Source organism: Punica granatum, chromosome 1, assembly GCF_007655135.1.
Source record: "Punica granatum isolate Tunisia-2019 chromosome 1, ASM765513v2, whole genome shotgun sequence".
Classification (NCBI taxonomy): Eukaryota; Viridiplantae; Streptophyta; class Magnoliopsida; order Myrtales; family Lythraceae; genus Punica; species Punica granatum.
The window spans coordinates 11135742-11152284 of NC_045127.1; the positions used below are offsets into that span (position 1 = coordinate 11135742).

The 16543-nt window shown below is 37.9% G+C and overlaps 2 protein-coding genes across 2 annotated transcripts; both read left to right on the forward strand.

Annotated features, from left to right (window-relative positions):
* The first annotated feature begins 680 nt into the window (after positions 1-680).
* Positions 681-6776, forward strand: LOC116215514. Its single transcript, XM_031551255.1, has 12 exons — positions 681-1095; positions 1877-2060; positions 2229-2297; positions 2376-2474; positions 2893-2972; positions 3076-3916; positions 4273-4970; positions 5450-5534; positions 5617-5668; positions 5779-5828; positions 6034-6081; positions 6344-6776. Exons 1-12 carry the CDS (start codon positions 833-835, stop codon positions 6518-6520), a joined length of 2646 nt encoding a protein of 881 aa, XP_031407115.1. The 5' UTR covers positions 681-832; the 3' UTR covers positions 6521-6776.
* A 672-nt stretch (positions 6777-7448) lies between these two features.
* LOC116211250 (ubiquitin-like-specific protease ESD4) lies at positions 7449-11235 on the forward strand. Its single transcript, XM_031545541.1, has 9 exons — positions 7449-8689; positions 8868-8944; positions 9028-9121; positions 9220-9318; positions 9430-9522; positions 9600-9719; positions 10243-10346; positions 10497-10569; positions 10689-11235. Exons 1-9 carry the CDS (start codon positions 7913-7915, stop codon positions 10749-10751), a joined length of 1500 nt encoding a protein of 499 aa, XP_031401401.1. The 5' UTR covers positions 7449-7912; the 3' UTR covers positions 10752-11235.
* Positions 11236-16543: the final 5308 nt, after the last annotated feature.

Here is a 16543-nt window from a genome sequence, read left to right on the forward strand (position 1 = left end):
AAGCAAGAGAGTTTTGGCCCAACAATGCTCGAGCTCAAGTTCGTATAAGTTTATATAATCTCAAGCTGATTTAAAATCGAAACAAAATTATAATTATAAACCATCGTAACAAACTATAACAATCTATATATATATATATATATATTGTAATTTAAAATGCTCTCACGAGAGCCTCTCGAGTGATGAAGAGCTTTCAAAAGTCTCTAATTTGAGCGATGAGAAACTTCCAAAAATAATTTTTCAATTTGTAGTTGATCTCCGATTCACACTCCTTCTATATATATATATATATATATATATATATATATATCTTACTAAATGATTTTACATTTTCTAAAGTCTTTATTTCTTAAAAGATCCAAACGGTTTGGTCGAACTATGAAATAAACTTGTTAAATTATCAATTTATTATATTCCTAATTTATATTTCATAAAACATTAATTAAAATTTAAAAATATAAAATGCCATGCAATGCACGGATAAGTGGATTAATTTAATTGTAATATAAAAGTTTTGGTTAGACTCGTGAGCTTCTCGAACCGGATATGTTGAGTTCGATTGGGCTCACTCGACAGACTAACTCGGCTTGAGTTCGACGAGCTAAACTCGACCCGTTCACGGATCGTCTCATCTCATTTTCGGGGATCATGGGCGTACTGCGCCAGGTTCATGCTGTGGTAAGCCCCGCAACATTCTCGCTGTCCCTGCCCGTCCACGAATCGCGATGCCGCTCCCTCTCTCTCTCTCTCTCTCTCTCTCTCTCTCTCTCTCGCCTTGTCTGTCGCCAAAATGGCGCTTCGATCTCAGATTCCTTCCCGTCGTAACTAACCAATGGAACCCCACTTCCCCAAGCCTCGATTCTACGGGCCTCCGATGAAGATGGCCATCCCCCCGCCACCGCCGCCGTCTCAGCACTCCGACAATGACCGGAGCAGCGGCGAGCTCCGTGCGCTCGACTGCAACCTCACCTCCCTCTGTGACCACATCCAGATGGAGGGCTTCCACTCCGGCGCCTTCTCCGACATCGCCGTCCACGCCATGGGCTCCACTTACCACCTCCACCGCCTGATTCTCTCCCGCAGCTCGTACTTCAGGTTATATCTCATCTTGTTTCTCAACACCCAATCCTTCAATCACGTGAACTCTCCATGTATTTCGCAGCTCGTCGTGTAATTAGCCACAGTTATTGTTTCGATTACTTCCACTTACTCATGAATTTAGCTTAGGGAGGTGGGCATTCAAATTCATGGTTCGCAGGTTGTCCATATTACTGCCGAGAGCTGATCAATCATGGGAATTTTGCAACTTTATTTCTAGTTAAGGTCATTCAACTGCCAATGCATTGTCTCAATCCGACATTATCCGTGTCCATTTTGTTCGTTCGGAGGTGCTTTCGTGCATTGTGTGATAATTTGTGTAGCAGCTAAACAGCAACGGAAGCTTAAGATGTTACATTGACCATAGAAAACAATAACATTGATTACGCGCATAAACTCTTCCACTAGCTGTTGTTATTATGTCTCTTGTGTGCAAATGGTATGAAAGCTTGCCCTCTTCCTATTGGAAATAAAGCTTTTTGCGCTTCTCTTTTTCATGTTAATCGTTTTCTTATGCCAAATTGGAAGTTGAAAAAATGTATTTTCACTAAATTTCATAAAACAAATGTAACTCGAAATTTGATAACTTTAATATAGGATACATTATTTAATCCAGCATTTGATTGTTTATTTGTCATGTAGAAGAACTTTTTGAATTTCAAATGGCTACAGTGCTTTTGCTTATGTTGTTTGATTGCACATAGTCATTAGCGTTTGCTTAGATGCACAGATGTCGTGGGATGCAACTTCACCTGCTTCTGGTTTATCTGCATGACAGGAACATGCTTCATGGTCCTTGGAAAGAAGCTAGTGCTCCCGTCTTGACATTGAACATTGATGATAAAAATGTGAACCCTGAGGCAATTGCAACAGCTTTAGCCTACTTGTATGGCCATCATCCGAAGCTCAATGATAACAATGCCTTTCGAGTTCTTGCTGCTGCTTCCTTTCTTGATCTTCAGGTATGAATTCCTGGATTTTCTTGTGAGATGCATATAAACTTTCTTAAAAGATCACAAGGGCATAGTTTCCAAATGAGTTCTTTAATATTATTGTTGTTTTCGAGTTCTATGTGTTGACATGTTCTTCTGTGTTGCATCTCGTATAATGTCTTGCCTTTCGCTGTGCAGGACTTATGTGCAATATGTACAGACTTCATTATATCTGAACTATGGACGTCAAACTTCCTGGCATACCAGGTAAGCATGCTCATGTTCCCTGCTATAGAAATCCGTAATTTTCCTATTTATTCATTAAACGCCATCTGCCTGAAATAGGTGTTTGCGGAGAGCCAAGACTATGGCATCCATGGAGAGCGTGTAAGAAATGCTTGTTGGGGTTACCTTTGTCAAAGTGGGGCCATGGAGTTAAAAGAGGTAACGGGTAATCACATAACCATATTACTGTAAATGGTATAACTGGTCTAGTGAGATAACTTTGAAGAAACCAGTCTTTAATTTTCCTTTACCTCAATTATGCAGCCTGGAAAAGCAAAATTCTTTTGATTTGTCCTTGGTAAAAAAACTTATCTTCTGATTAACTGAAAAGATCCTCCACTGCATTGTTAAACTATGATAAATAATTGAGCAAAGTCTATCCAGTTCTTAAAGACCTCAGAATTATCTTAATTATCACAATTTTCAGGCATCTCGTTGTATATTTTCACCTGTTTAGTGAGCTGTGAATGAGTGCTTTTTTTTGCTGGCTTATAATCGTAAATACTGGTAATGGTCCATCTGCCCTATCTTCCTCACTCTAATATCTGGTTTCTTGTATTTTTTCATTTATCATCAGATGCTTCCAAAGCTTTCCTCTCAAACTTTACATGCATTGTTGACGTCGGATGAACTATGGGTACCTAGTGAGGAGAAGCGGTAAGAGCACGCTAGCTGTTAATTTGGATCATTTGTCAGCATTCAAATTTTAACAAAAGAATTGATAAACATGGGTGGCATTTGTGTATTTTCTTTTGAAAAGGTTCGAACTGGCTCTGTTCACACTTGTAGCCAAAGGTGCCTTGTCTGGGCAAGAGCTTTCTGAGCAGGAAAGTTCTGGTTCAGATGGTGAGACTCCAACTCGCTCTGGCTCATCTGAAGGAAAAGGGAAAAAGATGATTCGTGTCTGCTCAAGCAATCAGTTGGAACCCGATTTGGGGAATTTGTGTTTAAGTGATGACTCAGCTCATTGCAGTTCTGCTGATAATCTTCTGGTCCAATTAGGAAATGGCGTTGTTGATTTCCAAAGAGGGGCTTCTTATTACAGAGAGCAGGTACAACAAGCTACTTATGCTCAGCCTAATTCGGACCCCATATACACCAATGCTGAAGGATCTTCAACTTTTAAGACCTTCCCCGAAATGGAGGGCAGTAGACCTTCAGTTACTTATACAGGGACGCAGATGGGGGTAACAACAAGTGGAGCAGTGGAAAATGGAAGTGGATCAGCTATGGAGGGACCATCTGGGGACAGCTCATTCTATCGATGGGATAACAATACCTGGCTTAGCAGAGAGCAATCGATTCATTGTTCTTCAATGATGAATTCTTCCTGCTATGGGCTTATGCCAAATGATTGGGGAAGATGCAGCGTGCCATCTCTCTCATGGGGTGGTAGGGTGGTGGGAAGACGGCAAGTAAAAGATTCCACTTCTGAGAACTGTGGAATTGGTGCGGAGGAATATGATACATTTGTTGATATATTTGAAGGCGGGTCTCTTTTATATTGCAACATGTCTTTCGAGGCGCTCATAACTGTGAGGAATCAGCTTGAAGAGTTCGGTTTTCCTTGCAAAGCTGTCAATGATAGTCTTTGGTTACAGGTTCGGACTTCAGATTTCTTCTTTTATTTGTAAGCATGGAGATTAGGGACATTGATGAGTGTATTCCATCTGTTATTTATGTGAAATTTTATCGTCTGAGCTGGTCAGATCAGTACATATAAAACTTGATCTAGCTGAATTACTTAAAATTAAACCCACTTTGCGCCTGGAGCTGGTTATTTTGCAAAGAGGCCATCGAAGACCATTAATAATCTCTGCTTTAGTCATTTTAAAAATCCTATGTAGATGTGACGTGTGTTTAAGTGATTCTTTAAATCCCATGGCCATTTCTTTGAAATCCAACTTACACCAGTTAGTATGCTTGGTTTCTTATGGAACAACTATTATGCTTGCAGATGCTTTTAAGCCAGAGGGTACAAGAAATTGGTGCAGATACATGCAAGAATTGCTGCCTCCTTAACATGGCATGCGCCTGCAGACAGCCGTTTGGGTTTGTCCATGGCGTGTCCACTCCCACTAGTTACCACATGCAGGAGCAAGACCAGAACAATACTCCTGGAAACATTGGTAATGTTTATGTGGCAGGGCCCGCTCAACAGGGTGAGGGCACTGGCTTATTTAGGCCTGTGAGGGTTCATGTCAGGGGCCATGTTGATGGGCTTGCGGGTATTGGACGTGGAGCCACGTTTGTTCCATCAGCTGCCTGGGCCCCAACTCGTTTTGTCTTCTCTCGTGTTCCCGGTGTGGGAAACCGAAATTGCCAGCAATCTCTTGCTAATGATGACTCAGAGGCAAGAGCTGAGCAGAATGGGGATTTGTCAGGAGATGGGTTGACAGCTCTTGTTGGGCTCAGTCAAGGAGGAAACAGCATTGCGAATGGTCATGGAGATCATAACATCAGGGAATATGAGATGGAGCTTCAGAGCAGATTGACTGGGACTTCTGCAGTGGGCACTAGTTCAAGTAATGGTCCTGTGCAGATGCTTGAGCAATCAGATCATGCTGCAGGAATCGAGTGGGAAAATGGCAATAGTTCTTCTATATCCTTGGATATGAAGACCCCATTGAGCCATTTTCCTCCTTTCCGTTTTGGGTGAGTAATTAATCCTCATCTTTCACCCAAATCTACTTTTATCTAATGATAGCATATATGATGCAACTTTGACTGATCTTATGTATTTTGTATTCAAACCTTTGCTTCATGTGAGCCATGCTTATTTGCCCCAACCTTTATGTTAAAGTGGCTCACTTTCCTAGTTTTTCCTTCGTCATATCTCTCACTTGGTGAAAAGAACTTGGCCAAGGTTCGAATTTGATTTTCACCAACCATTTTTTATTATCCATGACCTAGTTTTCGACTCAGACTTGCCACTCTTGCTGAACTCTTCCATTGTGGTTTGTATTTTCTTAATCCTGAGAAATGACTATCAATCCTTTCCAAATTGTAGGATCTCGTCGTCAGTTTATATCCTCTCTTTGTGCTTGGAAGTCATCTTAATGTTACTCTTAAAACTGATTGCTAAGCTCTATATAAGTCTAATAATTTCTTTCTTGTACTATTTGGGCATTCAGTGCGGAATTCGAGGATGTGCACAGGCTTCATGATGGTCAGGTTAAGCACTCTCCAGAAGTATTTTATGCCGGTTCTCTGTGGAAGGTATGTGCATAGTCTTTTCCAGCTAGTTATTTTCTGATTTTCTCCCAGAGAACCAACATTTTGCAAACTCTTATGAGTGCAGGTCAGTGTTCAGGCTTTTAATGATGAAGATCCCCAAGGAAGAAGAACTCTTGGTATTTCATGTTGTTCTTGTTGTAATGTTGTAAATTTTTTCTCTCCGACAGTAAACGCAATTAAGGAGACAAATTTGCCTTGACTGACTGAAATTTGAATATCATGATAGGGTTGTTTCTTCACCGGAGGAAAGCAGAAATAACTGACTCTCTCAGAAAGGTGAGTTTTGTTTGAGCATTTCTCCCTTTCTTTGACAACTAAGACGATGATTCAATCTTGTTGCATCTGCACTTTCTCCCTGTTATCGTCATACCGTCGTTTGTCATTGTTCATGTTGCCTACAAGTATGCAATTGGATGTTTCTTGAACTCCATGCGTAGTGTCTCATGAAGTTGTGCCATTGTTTTTTCCTCCCCATCTTCAGGTTCATATGTATGTAGACACCCGGGAAAAGGTCACCGCCCGATATCAGGTAACTGTCCCACATCAAATGGCTATGATCACAGGATTCAGACACTGTGTTCAGATTTGTAGACTTCTTCCAGTTTTCTATTCCTTACGTGGAATTTCGTCTGAAGGGTGGATTATATGGTTTCGTAACGGAAAACGAAATGTCTCCCAAAGCGCAACCTGGCTCTTGTTGCCTCATTATTGTCTTAAGAAAAGGAAAACCAAGGCAGTTTACCACCATCAGACCTCTAACGGAAATCAGTCTCGTTTCTCTTTTATATCAGTTGATATGTCCATCAAAGAGAGAGGTCATGCTGTTCGGAAGCTTCAAGCAGAGGGGAACGCTTTTACCAAAAGCTCCAAAGGGATGGGGCTGGAGGACCGCACTCCTATTCGACGAGCTCCCCGATCTCCTCCAGAATGGAGCCCTGAGAGTTGCTGCTGTCGTGCAGCTCGTTTGAGATCGCCAAATGGTAGTGCCTCTCCCGCTCCATGTATAGCGCCGGTTTTTGTATTGCCCCTATATATATAGTCTTTCCTCCAGAAGGAATTTGCTTATTCTGTGAGGATGATGATAATAATGATGTCTATTCACAAATGTCTCCAGCGTCTGCTTTTAATGGTAATTGTACATGTATGTTTTCTCGTAGACGCGTAAAGCTGTGAGAACGGTTCCGGTTTTCTATTTTCTACAGTTAAAAACGTGTTGAAGTTGCATCTGCCGGTCGGAAAACATACCGATCGCATTCCAACACTGCTGGGTTTATGTTCTGCAATTTTTAGGATAAGAAAATCGGGAAATCGCCCGGTGTTCCATAACCCGACATGCCTATATTTTTTGAAAATATATTGAGATCTCTATCAAGGGCTCTCATCAAGAAAGGAGAGATCATTAAGATGGTCTAAATTCATCGGATTATAGCTGTTGTTTTATAGAGAAAAAAAGTGTAAAATCTGCACTATTCTATTTGAAAGAGACGCGAATTTTATATGAATTTAATTAATTAAGTTTAATGGCATCATTATTACTATATAATTTATATGTCAACCTGCATTAGTGGAATGGAGGTTGGAAAGAGGTCATAGCATTGTGTCAAGATGTCGATTAAGAGAAAGATGAGCAAGATTAATGAATCCTAAAATGGTCCAATGTGTCCACTATTAGGTAAACCGACCAAAACTCACGGAATAACATTAAATTTAGCTGACTAGTACTTTTTGAATCAGTTTGAGAAAAGAAAATGTAATTTACAATCGACTATCAAAGAATTACATATTTTTCGCCGTCATGTCATTGTCGGGAATGCCTCCCGTCGCATCGATCCCCCGACTTATATACTATGGTACCGACGTCACGATCGTTTTCGACAACACGAGATCAAGCCTCGGATAAGAAATTCCCAAATGACACCGGGTTTGCTCGGTAAACTTCGCCATAATAAGATATTGAAGCTAACCCAATGCCCATCGTTGGGACCCGCCAGGAAACTTCCGGTGCGGCGCGGTCCACCGAAACAAGGATGAGGGCGACGGCGAGACCTGCCATTTCTGCCGTAAAAGCTGCAGACCTGAGCTTCGTCCGTTTTCATCCGTCTCCCACTTCGTCTCCGTTGGCTTCAATCTGAATCCGAATTGGCCAATTTCTCCCAAATCGCCTCTCTCCAATCGCCCGCTCTGCCCAAAATCGACCCCTCTTGGTCATCCCCAATTGCCCCTTCTAGGGTTTAAGCGGAACCCTCCATCTCCATTGCGTGACAAACCTAATTGTACCCCAGCTGGAGGAGATGGGCCTGACCGTTGCTAGATGGGTTTGAGATTCCGCAGTCTTGCGAGTTCTAGGGGTTGTCAATTCAATGGGTGCTCTCACTAGCAGTCGCAAGCGGAACGATGAGTTTCTGAACCCGGGCAGCAGGCAGCCGCACATAAACACGCCCGAGTTTCAATCTTCCAAGAGGGTCAAGCTCTCGTTAAGTACGCCGGACCGGAGCGTTTCTTCCAGGAGCACGGTATCCAGGGTCTCCCGGTACCCCGACGCGGCCCCGAGGCTGCGCAGGGAAGTTCACGCTCCCGTCAGGCCTCAGAAGTTCGGATCTTTCACTGCTTTGAGTCAGTTTGGGGCTTCAACTGGCACAGCTAGGGGTACTGCTGGAGAAGGGTACAGAGGCTTCACAATGGGGAACGTATTGAGTGACAATTATGAGAAGGTAAAGAAAAGCGCCTTGGAGAGTTTGAGGTACTTTAATGGGACGGAAGTGATTGAATTGGCAGATGAGGAACCGCGGAAGGAGGTGGCTGTTTCAGAGGACTCGAGCGTGGAGACGATTGGAGCCGATAATTGGTTAAAAGGCACAAAGAAGGTTGCGACTAACTTGCAGGATTCTGTCATTTCGGAGCTGAGTGATGGGAATGTGGTTGGGGTGGAGAAGGCGGAGGAGATGTTGGTGTCAACCTCATTAGATAGGGATGATAACGAATTCGAGGTGTTAAGTAAGTCTGCCTACCAGAAGCTGCTTGAAGAGGTCCGGAGGCGCCATGATCCAAAAATCAAGGACTTAGAATTTGAGATTCAGTTTCAGTCGGAAAGATTGTCATTCATTCAGCTGCAGCGGCCTCCCAAAGAACCAGAGGAGGTGACGACCCTGTTCTTCTCTCAGCTTCTTACTTGTCTGTAGATTAGCTTTCTGGACATTAAACAGTTGGGTTATTCTGGCTCTTACGTTGTGACAATAAATGGATGGAAAAGTTGTTTTGTTGTCCATTGCTCTCTTTCCGTGATTTTTGGCTTACAATACTTGTTTTGATTCTCAGGAGGTGCCTCGTGAACCATTTGTTCCTCTGACAGATGAGGAAGAGGCCAAGGTTCGGCAGGCGCTATCGTGCAACCGGTACAGTTCTATTCAACAACTCTAGTTAGGGTTTGTGTAGGCAAATTAGGAGTTGGTAATCTTATCTGCCTTGGTTCCTGTAGGAGGAACGTACTGGTAACACATCAGAATTCTGGTATCGAGATTACCGGAGAGGTTCTTCAGTGCCTTAGACCAAGAGCCTGGTTAAATGATGAGGTAATTTCTAAATCATTCATACACTCGAGGAATTGCCATTAAATAGTTCTAATATATAGTTCTCTTAACCACGCTTGCCAACTGAAACCTCTTCGCAGGTTATAAATTTGTATCTGGAGCTATTGAAGGAAAGGGAGAGGAGAGAGCCAAAGAAGTTTCTAAAATGTCATTTTTTCAATACATTTTTCTACAAAAAGGTTTGTTCATGGCCTCAGTGTTCTTTCTATATATTTAGACTTCGTTGATACCGTTTTCGTCATATGGAATTGAAAAACAGTTTTTCATTTGTTTGATGTGAATGTTCCCAGTTGGCATGTGGTAAGGATGGCTACGATTATAAATCTGTCAGAAGATGGACTACCCAGAGGAAGTTGGGATATAGCCTTATCGACTGTGACAAAGTAGACTTCTACTCTAGCTTCAAATGATTAATTTTTAAATACTTGATGATTTATCTGAGTCGTGTTGTTGGCGTCAGATATTTGTGCCGATCCACCAGGAGGTACATTGGTGCCTTGCCATCATAAATAAGAAAGAACAGAAATTCCAGTATCTAGATTCACTCGGAGGAAGGGATTCCAGAGTGCTGGGAGTACTGGTATGCGATGTTACTCCCTTCCCTTTCAGTAGCAAGTTGGGTTGTTGCAACAGTTCTTTGCATTTCTGGTGCGCCCATAAATTCTCCCATTAGGAAATGGACCTGCATATTCACTTGGTGCCAGTCATGATCCCACTACCCTGCGTGTTTATGCTAATTGGGTTCACAAGGAACATGCGTCGCAACATAGCTAGATAATGAGAAGAGTAGTGCTGACAGCAGTTATCATTAAGTAACCTTAGTGTTACGGTAGAACTATGAAATGTTTAAGAGTCCTGTACCTTCTGCAGATGTTGTATGAGTCTTTTGTTGGCTTGTTTCTTTTATTTTTATTATATTTTGTGATGATTAGTTCTTTTTCCTGAACAACTGCACAGTTGTCCTTTTAAAGCCCAATAGATAAAAGGAATTGTGAAATAAAAGAGGGGCAAGAAAGAAGAGGGGGGAAATTTGGGGGAGGTGGAGCTCGTCCCCTTTGCTTTTGTAAATGTTAGCCTAAATCTTGTCATTTTCAACATTTCAGGCTCGATACATTGTGGATGAAGTAAAGGACAAGAATGGCAAAAACGTTGACGTCCAATCATGGAAGCTAGAATATGTTGATGACCTTCCTGAGCAAGAAAATTCGTCTGTACTCTATTCTAAATTCTCCGCTCTTGCAGTTATTCTGGAAATATTAGAGAAATGTGTTTATTTTATTCCTCTAATTCTCATTTGCGGTGAACTGCATTCTTTTGTTGGGTATTTCTAATGAAATTCTTTGGTTTCTTTTCACAGGTATGATTGCGGTATGTTCATGATAAAATATGCCGACTTTTACAGCAGAGGTCTGAGGCTCTGTTTCAGTCAGGTGAGATTTGTTAATACCACTGGTCCTCCTTATGAAGATATCTTAGTTTTATGTCTTATAATTATCTTTTCCCTCTCTCAACCATTGTGTTGTAAGCATAAAAAGCATCTCTCTTGTAGGAGCACATGCCCTATTTCCGGCAAAGAACAGCCAAGGAGATTTTGAATCTGAGAGCTGACTAAAGTCTTGAACCTTGGGTGAGCGAACTCAGAGCAATAGAAGAATGTGATATCGAGTTTGCTACATTTCAGACGGGAACACCGGCTTTTGAGTATGGAGTAATAACCCAGACTGAGGTTTACTAAATTTTTTTTTCTCTGATTTCTCTAGTATTACCCATATTTGCCGAAGCAAATCCTGAAGCTCGGCGTTTATGCTAGAGAGGATTTAGTTTGTGTACATAAAGAAAGTGCAGATTCTGTGTAGGGGATGCAAGACTCCATCATAGGAGAGATGATTTTGGTAGCTTTATATTCGTCAGTCGTGTCGATCTTTGGTGCCTTGATATTTTTCTTCTCTTTTTTCTTGCCGCCCCCCCCCCCCCCCAACAGCACCCCGTAATCAAGTACTATAGTCGTATTACTTTGCGGTGTATTAAAGACCTGCAAATATATGTTGGATTGTTGTTCTGGATTAAATGTACAAATTGCCTGTCTCTTGAGCAAATGGTGTTCAATTTCTCATTGTTCACTGTACGGGGTAGGGCTAAGCTGATGCCAAGCAGAGTCCTTCAACTTCCCGATGATTCAGCCTAACTTTCATTTAAGATCGCGCAGGTCAGGCAACAAAGCCTTATTTGATGTCAAACCTATATTTATGGGTCCTCATCTTGGAGGACTCTTAGAGTTCATTTGGGAATGCGGTGAGAGGTTTCATAATCACTTTGCCTTATAATTTTAAGCAGATTTAGTGTTTGGTGAGAGTTTTTGAAATTACAGTTTTGGTTAAAATTCCGGTTGCAAATGTAATTTCTTCAAGTAGATTAATAGGTGCATATGAAATTTGTTTCTGTTTATTTTATTTCAAGTATTAATAATTTCTTTTTCTCACTTTTTGCAGTTTTAAATTATTTTCTTTCAAATACTTTAACTTATTCTGAAATAAGCATTTATCTTTCAGTAATTTTGTTTCAGTACTTCTCCATTAGGAATAGCAATATCAAATCAAGCCTTAATCATGATAATCGACGTTATGTGGGCCCAACAGACACCAAAAAATCCATTTCCCTTCAAATTGCCATCCTCTTTTCCTCTATTTAACGACGGGAAGAGCAAATCATAATTGCAAAACCAAATCATTTCATCCTTATAATTATGTAGCCATTTCTTTGTAGATGTGATTATGAATCCTCATGAGCCGAATTTGTTTGCAGTTTGAAAGGAAATGGAGGACGACGTAGCATTAGGTATGAAACATCGAATATAGGGTAAATTGCACTGGTGGTCCAAAATGTTTTACAAATGTTACATGATGGTCCAAAAAGTTTTTTTCGTTGCATGATGGTACAAAATGTTTCAAAGTTTTTTCATGATGGTACAAACCGTCAATTGGCCCTGACGCCGTTAACATTTTGCTGACGTGGCGCGTCCTATGTGTCACTTTTGTTACGTGGAACCAATCATAGTACGCCACGTCATTTAAGAGAAAATAAAAATTTTAAAAGTCCAAAAAAATACAAAAAAAATAATTAAAAAATACAAAAAAAAGAGTAAAAATTTTCAAAAAAATAAAAAATATATTTTAAAATTTTGAAAATTATTTTTTAAAATATAAAATTTTTAAATTTTTTTAAAAAAATATAAAAATAATAAAAAATACAAAAAAGAGTAAAAATTTAGAATAAAAAAATAAAAAAAAATTAATTTAAAAATTTTGAAATTTTTAAAATTTTTTTAAAAAAAATTTAAAATTTTCTTAAAATTTTTTAAAATTTTATAAAAATTTTTTTTTTTTTTAATTTTTTTAAAAAAATTTATTAATATTTAATATTAAAATTCTTTTTTTTAAATTAAAAGTTTAAAATTATTTTTAAAATTTTTTAAAATTTAAAATTATTTTTAAAATTTTAAAATTCTAAAATTTTTCGGCCACGTCAGTAAGGAGGTGACACGTAGTAGCCACGTCAGCATCGACTTGACGGCGTCAAGCTCGAGTTGACGGTTTGTACCATCATGAAACAACTTTGAAATATTTTGTACCATCATGTAACGAAAAAAACTTTTTAGACCATCATGTAACATTTGTAAAACATTTTGGACCACCAGTGCAATTTACCCTCGAATATATTTGATACTTTTAAGCAGTACCATCACAAAGGTAAATGCTGTGTTACTCACTTGATAGAGTGTGAAGAATATGGGAAGAAGGGTCAAATGAATATTGGAAGAAGGCTTTTATGTTACAAATACTGGAAGGTACAAGAGAGCATATGCTTGAACTTGCCCTGTTTTCTTTCATATTATGATGAAAGATGACATGGCTTTCGAGCAAAAGTGACAATATATGTCGTGTCGTATTTAAACAGGTCGTGTCTAAACGGATTCGTATCAGAAAGTTCTAAACCCGAACACGACACGTTTAATAAACGTGTCAAGATTTTCAAACACGAACACGACATGTTTAACTAAGCGGGTCTAAATGTGTATGTATATTTACCTACATGATATGACACTATTACCTCTAGGTACATAATATACCTATATGATATAACATTACTAACTTTAATTACATATTACTATACAATTGACATGATAAAAATATCATAAATGGGTGATTTATATAAATAAATTTAGATGATTTTAGTGTAATTTCTTCTATAAATTGATACAATATATAAAACAAATTTATTAACGTGATAACACATGATATAAACTAGTCTAACCATATCTAAACGGGTTACAAGAGTTGAACCCATTTACACACGATTATTTTTCGTCTCTAAATGGGTTTGACCGGTTTAGACACAAAACACATTTAGCCTTAATCCAAACTCGCTTAACTTCGTCTCGTATCCATGTTGTATTATCATGTCGTGTTAAATATTGCCGGCCCTACTTCTGATTGAGCTTTGTTTAATCTCTTTAGTTGAATAAGGATTTTTTTTTGAGACTGTAACATAGTATTCGGAAAGCCAACTGTGCTCCGATTAATCGAACTCGAGTTGGGTCGACTTACAAAGGGGGTAAAGTTCTCTCAGCATGATTTTTTTCATTTATAAGACTTGAACCCGATACATAGCTATGTTGATGAATAAGATATATATATATATATATATATACTAATCGCGGAACCTTTGTGTTGCACAAAATTGAAGGTGATCTTTTTTTATTAATTTTATTGTATAAAATACGTGTTATAAATTGTTAAAAATAATAATTTACAATCAATAATAATATATTATTAGACATGTGAGACTAATGGTAATTTTTCGGTAAGGAATTCTTTTTCGGTAAGGGAGACTAATGGTAATTTAATTTCATGAATAAGATAGTAAGAAATTATATAAAAGAATAGAACTCAATGCATGTCTTGAACAATCAAACATCGCTCGATTTATGTTTAAAAAATTAAAAAGAAAAATTCCAACCATGGCAGGATGAATTTCGATCTTCAATATTATCAATATTCATCTAGTGTTATATCTGTCTTATGTTGACACTAAAACCACATACACAAAATTGAAAACCTCAAAATTCTACAAAGGTTTATATGTGAGAAAAAGTAAAAAAAATTGAAGAACTCAACTCCAAAAGTCTAACTGTTGGCATATTAACAAAAACTCATGTGTATGCAAAAAATTGAAGAACTATAGTGGTAGCAATATTTTTCAGAATTAGATCGGTCATGGTTTGTGTACGGTACCCCCCACTATTTGTAGCGTATAATACATAATATAATATAGATAGAACATCTTACATAAAAAAGAAAAATATAGATAGTACATCATCACTATCTAAAAAAATGACTTTATTTGCTTTTTGAAAAACAAATATATCATATATCATATCTAAGAAAATATGATCTAATTTATTTTTCTTGAGAAGCAAATACGATCTTATATGATTTGTTTTATCTGAATCTTTTCATAAAATCATATATCTTATCTTATACTATTATTTGAGTGAAATATCAATTTTGTAACTACCGGCTTATACTATTACAGGATGTATTTGAAAAGCGAAAAGCATCCCTTTTTTCCTAATATATATAATTTGAAAAAATTAAAAAATGAGAAAAATAATAACCGGTTCTATAAATCTATATCTCTATATTTTAAAACATAAAAATTTAGTTTTCTAAAAATGGCTCAAAATCTGAAAAGATAACGACCAACCCCGAAAATATATATTTATATGTTTTAAAAAATTAAAATAATAAAACTAAAATTCGTTTTCTGAAAAAAGTTCAAAAATTGAGAAAAATAATGATTGCAAATACGTATTTATATATCTCAAAATTTAAAATTTTTAAAAAATATTTTTCAAAGCAAGCTCAAAAATCGAAAAAATAATGAAATATCCCACAAATCTATATTTATATATATCTAAAAATTCAAATTTTTGTTTCTTTAAGTAGAAAACTCAAAAAATCGAAAAAATTTCATTCAACAATGGAATATTTTGAGGCTATATGACTGGGCCTACCATATTTGTGCTTTCATATATATATATATATAATAGAAGATGACACATGCTATGAACAAAAAACATAAATAGACAATGTAAAAAAAATACTTCTAAATAATATTCAAACATCAACTTAGCAAATATGATGAGTCTCGAACTATATCAATTTTATTATGAATAAATTATAACAATATAAAAAAAGAGCCAAAAAGTTGAAATTAAGGGATGAATGTGTAAGGAGGAGAGAAGGAGAGAAAAGGAGAAGTGGCTGAAAGAGGGAGTGGGAGATAAAATATAAAAAAAATAGGTAGTTATTACAAGGGAAAACTATAATTTTGGTTTTGTAAATTTAAATACTTTTCCATTTTCGTCATTTTCCTTTTTTTTCGTCCTGTACGTTTAGATGATTTTTTGTACGTGTCATTCCGTTACTAACACCGTTAACTATTGCTGAATTAAAGCCGCATGGCTCCCGCGTAAGACACCTATGCCACATCAATATTAGAGTATGACAACTCAATAGGGAAAAATTAAAATATTGGAGAAAAATCAATTAGCTACCGAAGATTTCTTCTGGCAATGACAAGCGAAGTGTCGAGAATGGACTTGGATGCGAGGCTAATCAAGTCGATGATGATTTTTATGATCATGGCTTGTAGGCTTCATTCGTTCCCACCTATGAGAGAAACTAATGTCCAAGACGATAGACAAGGTGCTCACCCTCAATGTTTACACGACAAGATCAAGCATATCCTCGAGACTGACGCCCTCCTCGGGCCCGATCGCATCCATTGCCTCAACATGAGGCACAATTGCCACCTCGAAGACCTTAGTAAAATGTCAGATTTGGTGCATCTAATCCTCATTCTCTCATCCTCATTTACCTAGTTCTACATCGGATGCAATGGGTCGCGTTCACTTTGCTTGATTTACTTATGATGGAGCTCAATCTGTTAGTTCATAATTTTTGTATGTGGCGAATCATCTTTATTTTGGTTTGTGTTCGGTTACTTTGCTTATGTTTGCAACTTTGCTCTTGCTCATCGCTTTGGTTCCGAGTCTTACATTTTCTAGAATTTTCAGTGCTAACTTGATGATTTTGCATATTCATCTTCTTTTTTCTTTTTTTCAATTCCCGAACACTTGATTTCTTCAATTTTTTTAACCACTAATTTTATTTTTCCCTATTGACTTGACCTTTTCTAATATTGATGTGGCATGGGTATTCTATGTGGCGGTCATGTGGCTCCAATTCAGTGATAATAAACGGTGTTAGTAACGGAAAGACACAAACAAAAAAAGCATATGGACATATAGGATTAAAACAGGAGAAAAATTAAGAAAAAGGA

Bases quoted from the DNA above. Each gene is read 5' to 3' on its own strand.
- LOC116215514 (XM_031551255.1), top strand. From the start codon at position 833: ATGGAACCCCACTTCCCCAAGCCTCGATTCTACGGGCCTCCGATGAAG. The intron at 2,973-3,075 runs GTAAGAGCACGC...TCTTTTGAAAAG, and splicing joins GTACCTAGTGAGGAGAAGCG to GTTCGAACTGGCTCTGTTCA. The intron at 5,669-5,778 runs GTATTTCATGTT...ATATCATGATAG, and splicing joins CCAAGGAAGAAGAACTCTTG to GGTTGTTTCTTCACCGGAGG.
- LOC116211250 (XM_031545541.1), top strand. From the start codon at position 7,913: ATGGGTGCTCTCACTAGCAGTCGCAAGCGGAACGATGAGTTTCTGAAC. The intron at 9,122-9,219 runs GTAATTTCTAAA...ACCTCTTCGCAG, and splicing joins GAGCCTGGTTAAATGATGAG to GTTATAAATTTGTATCTGGA. The intron at 10,347-10,496 runs GTCTGTACTCTA...TTCTTTTCACAG, and splicing joins CTTCCTGAGCAAGAAAATTC to GTATGATTGCGGTATGTTCA.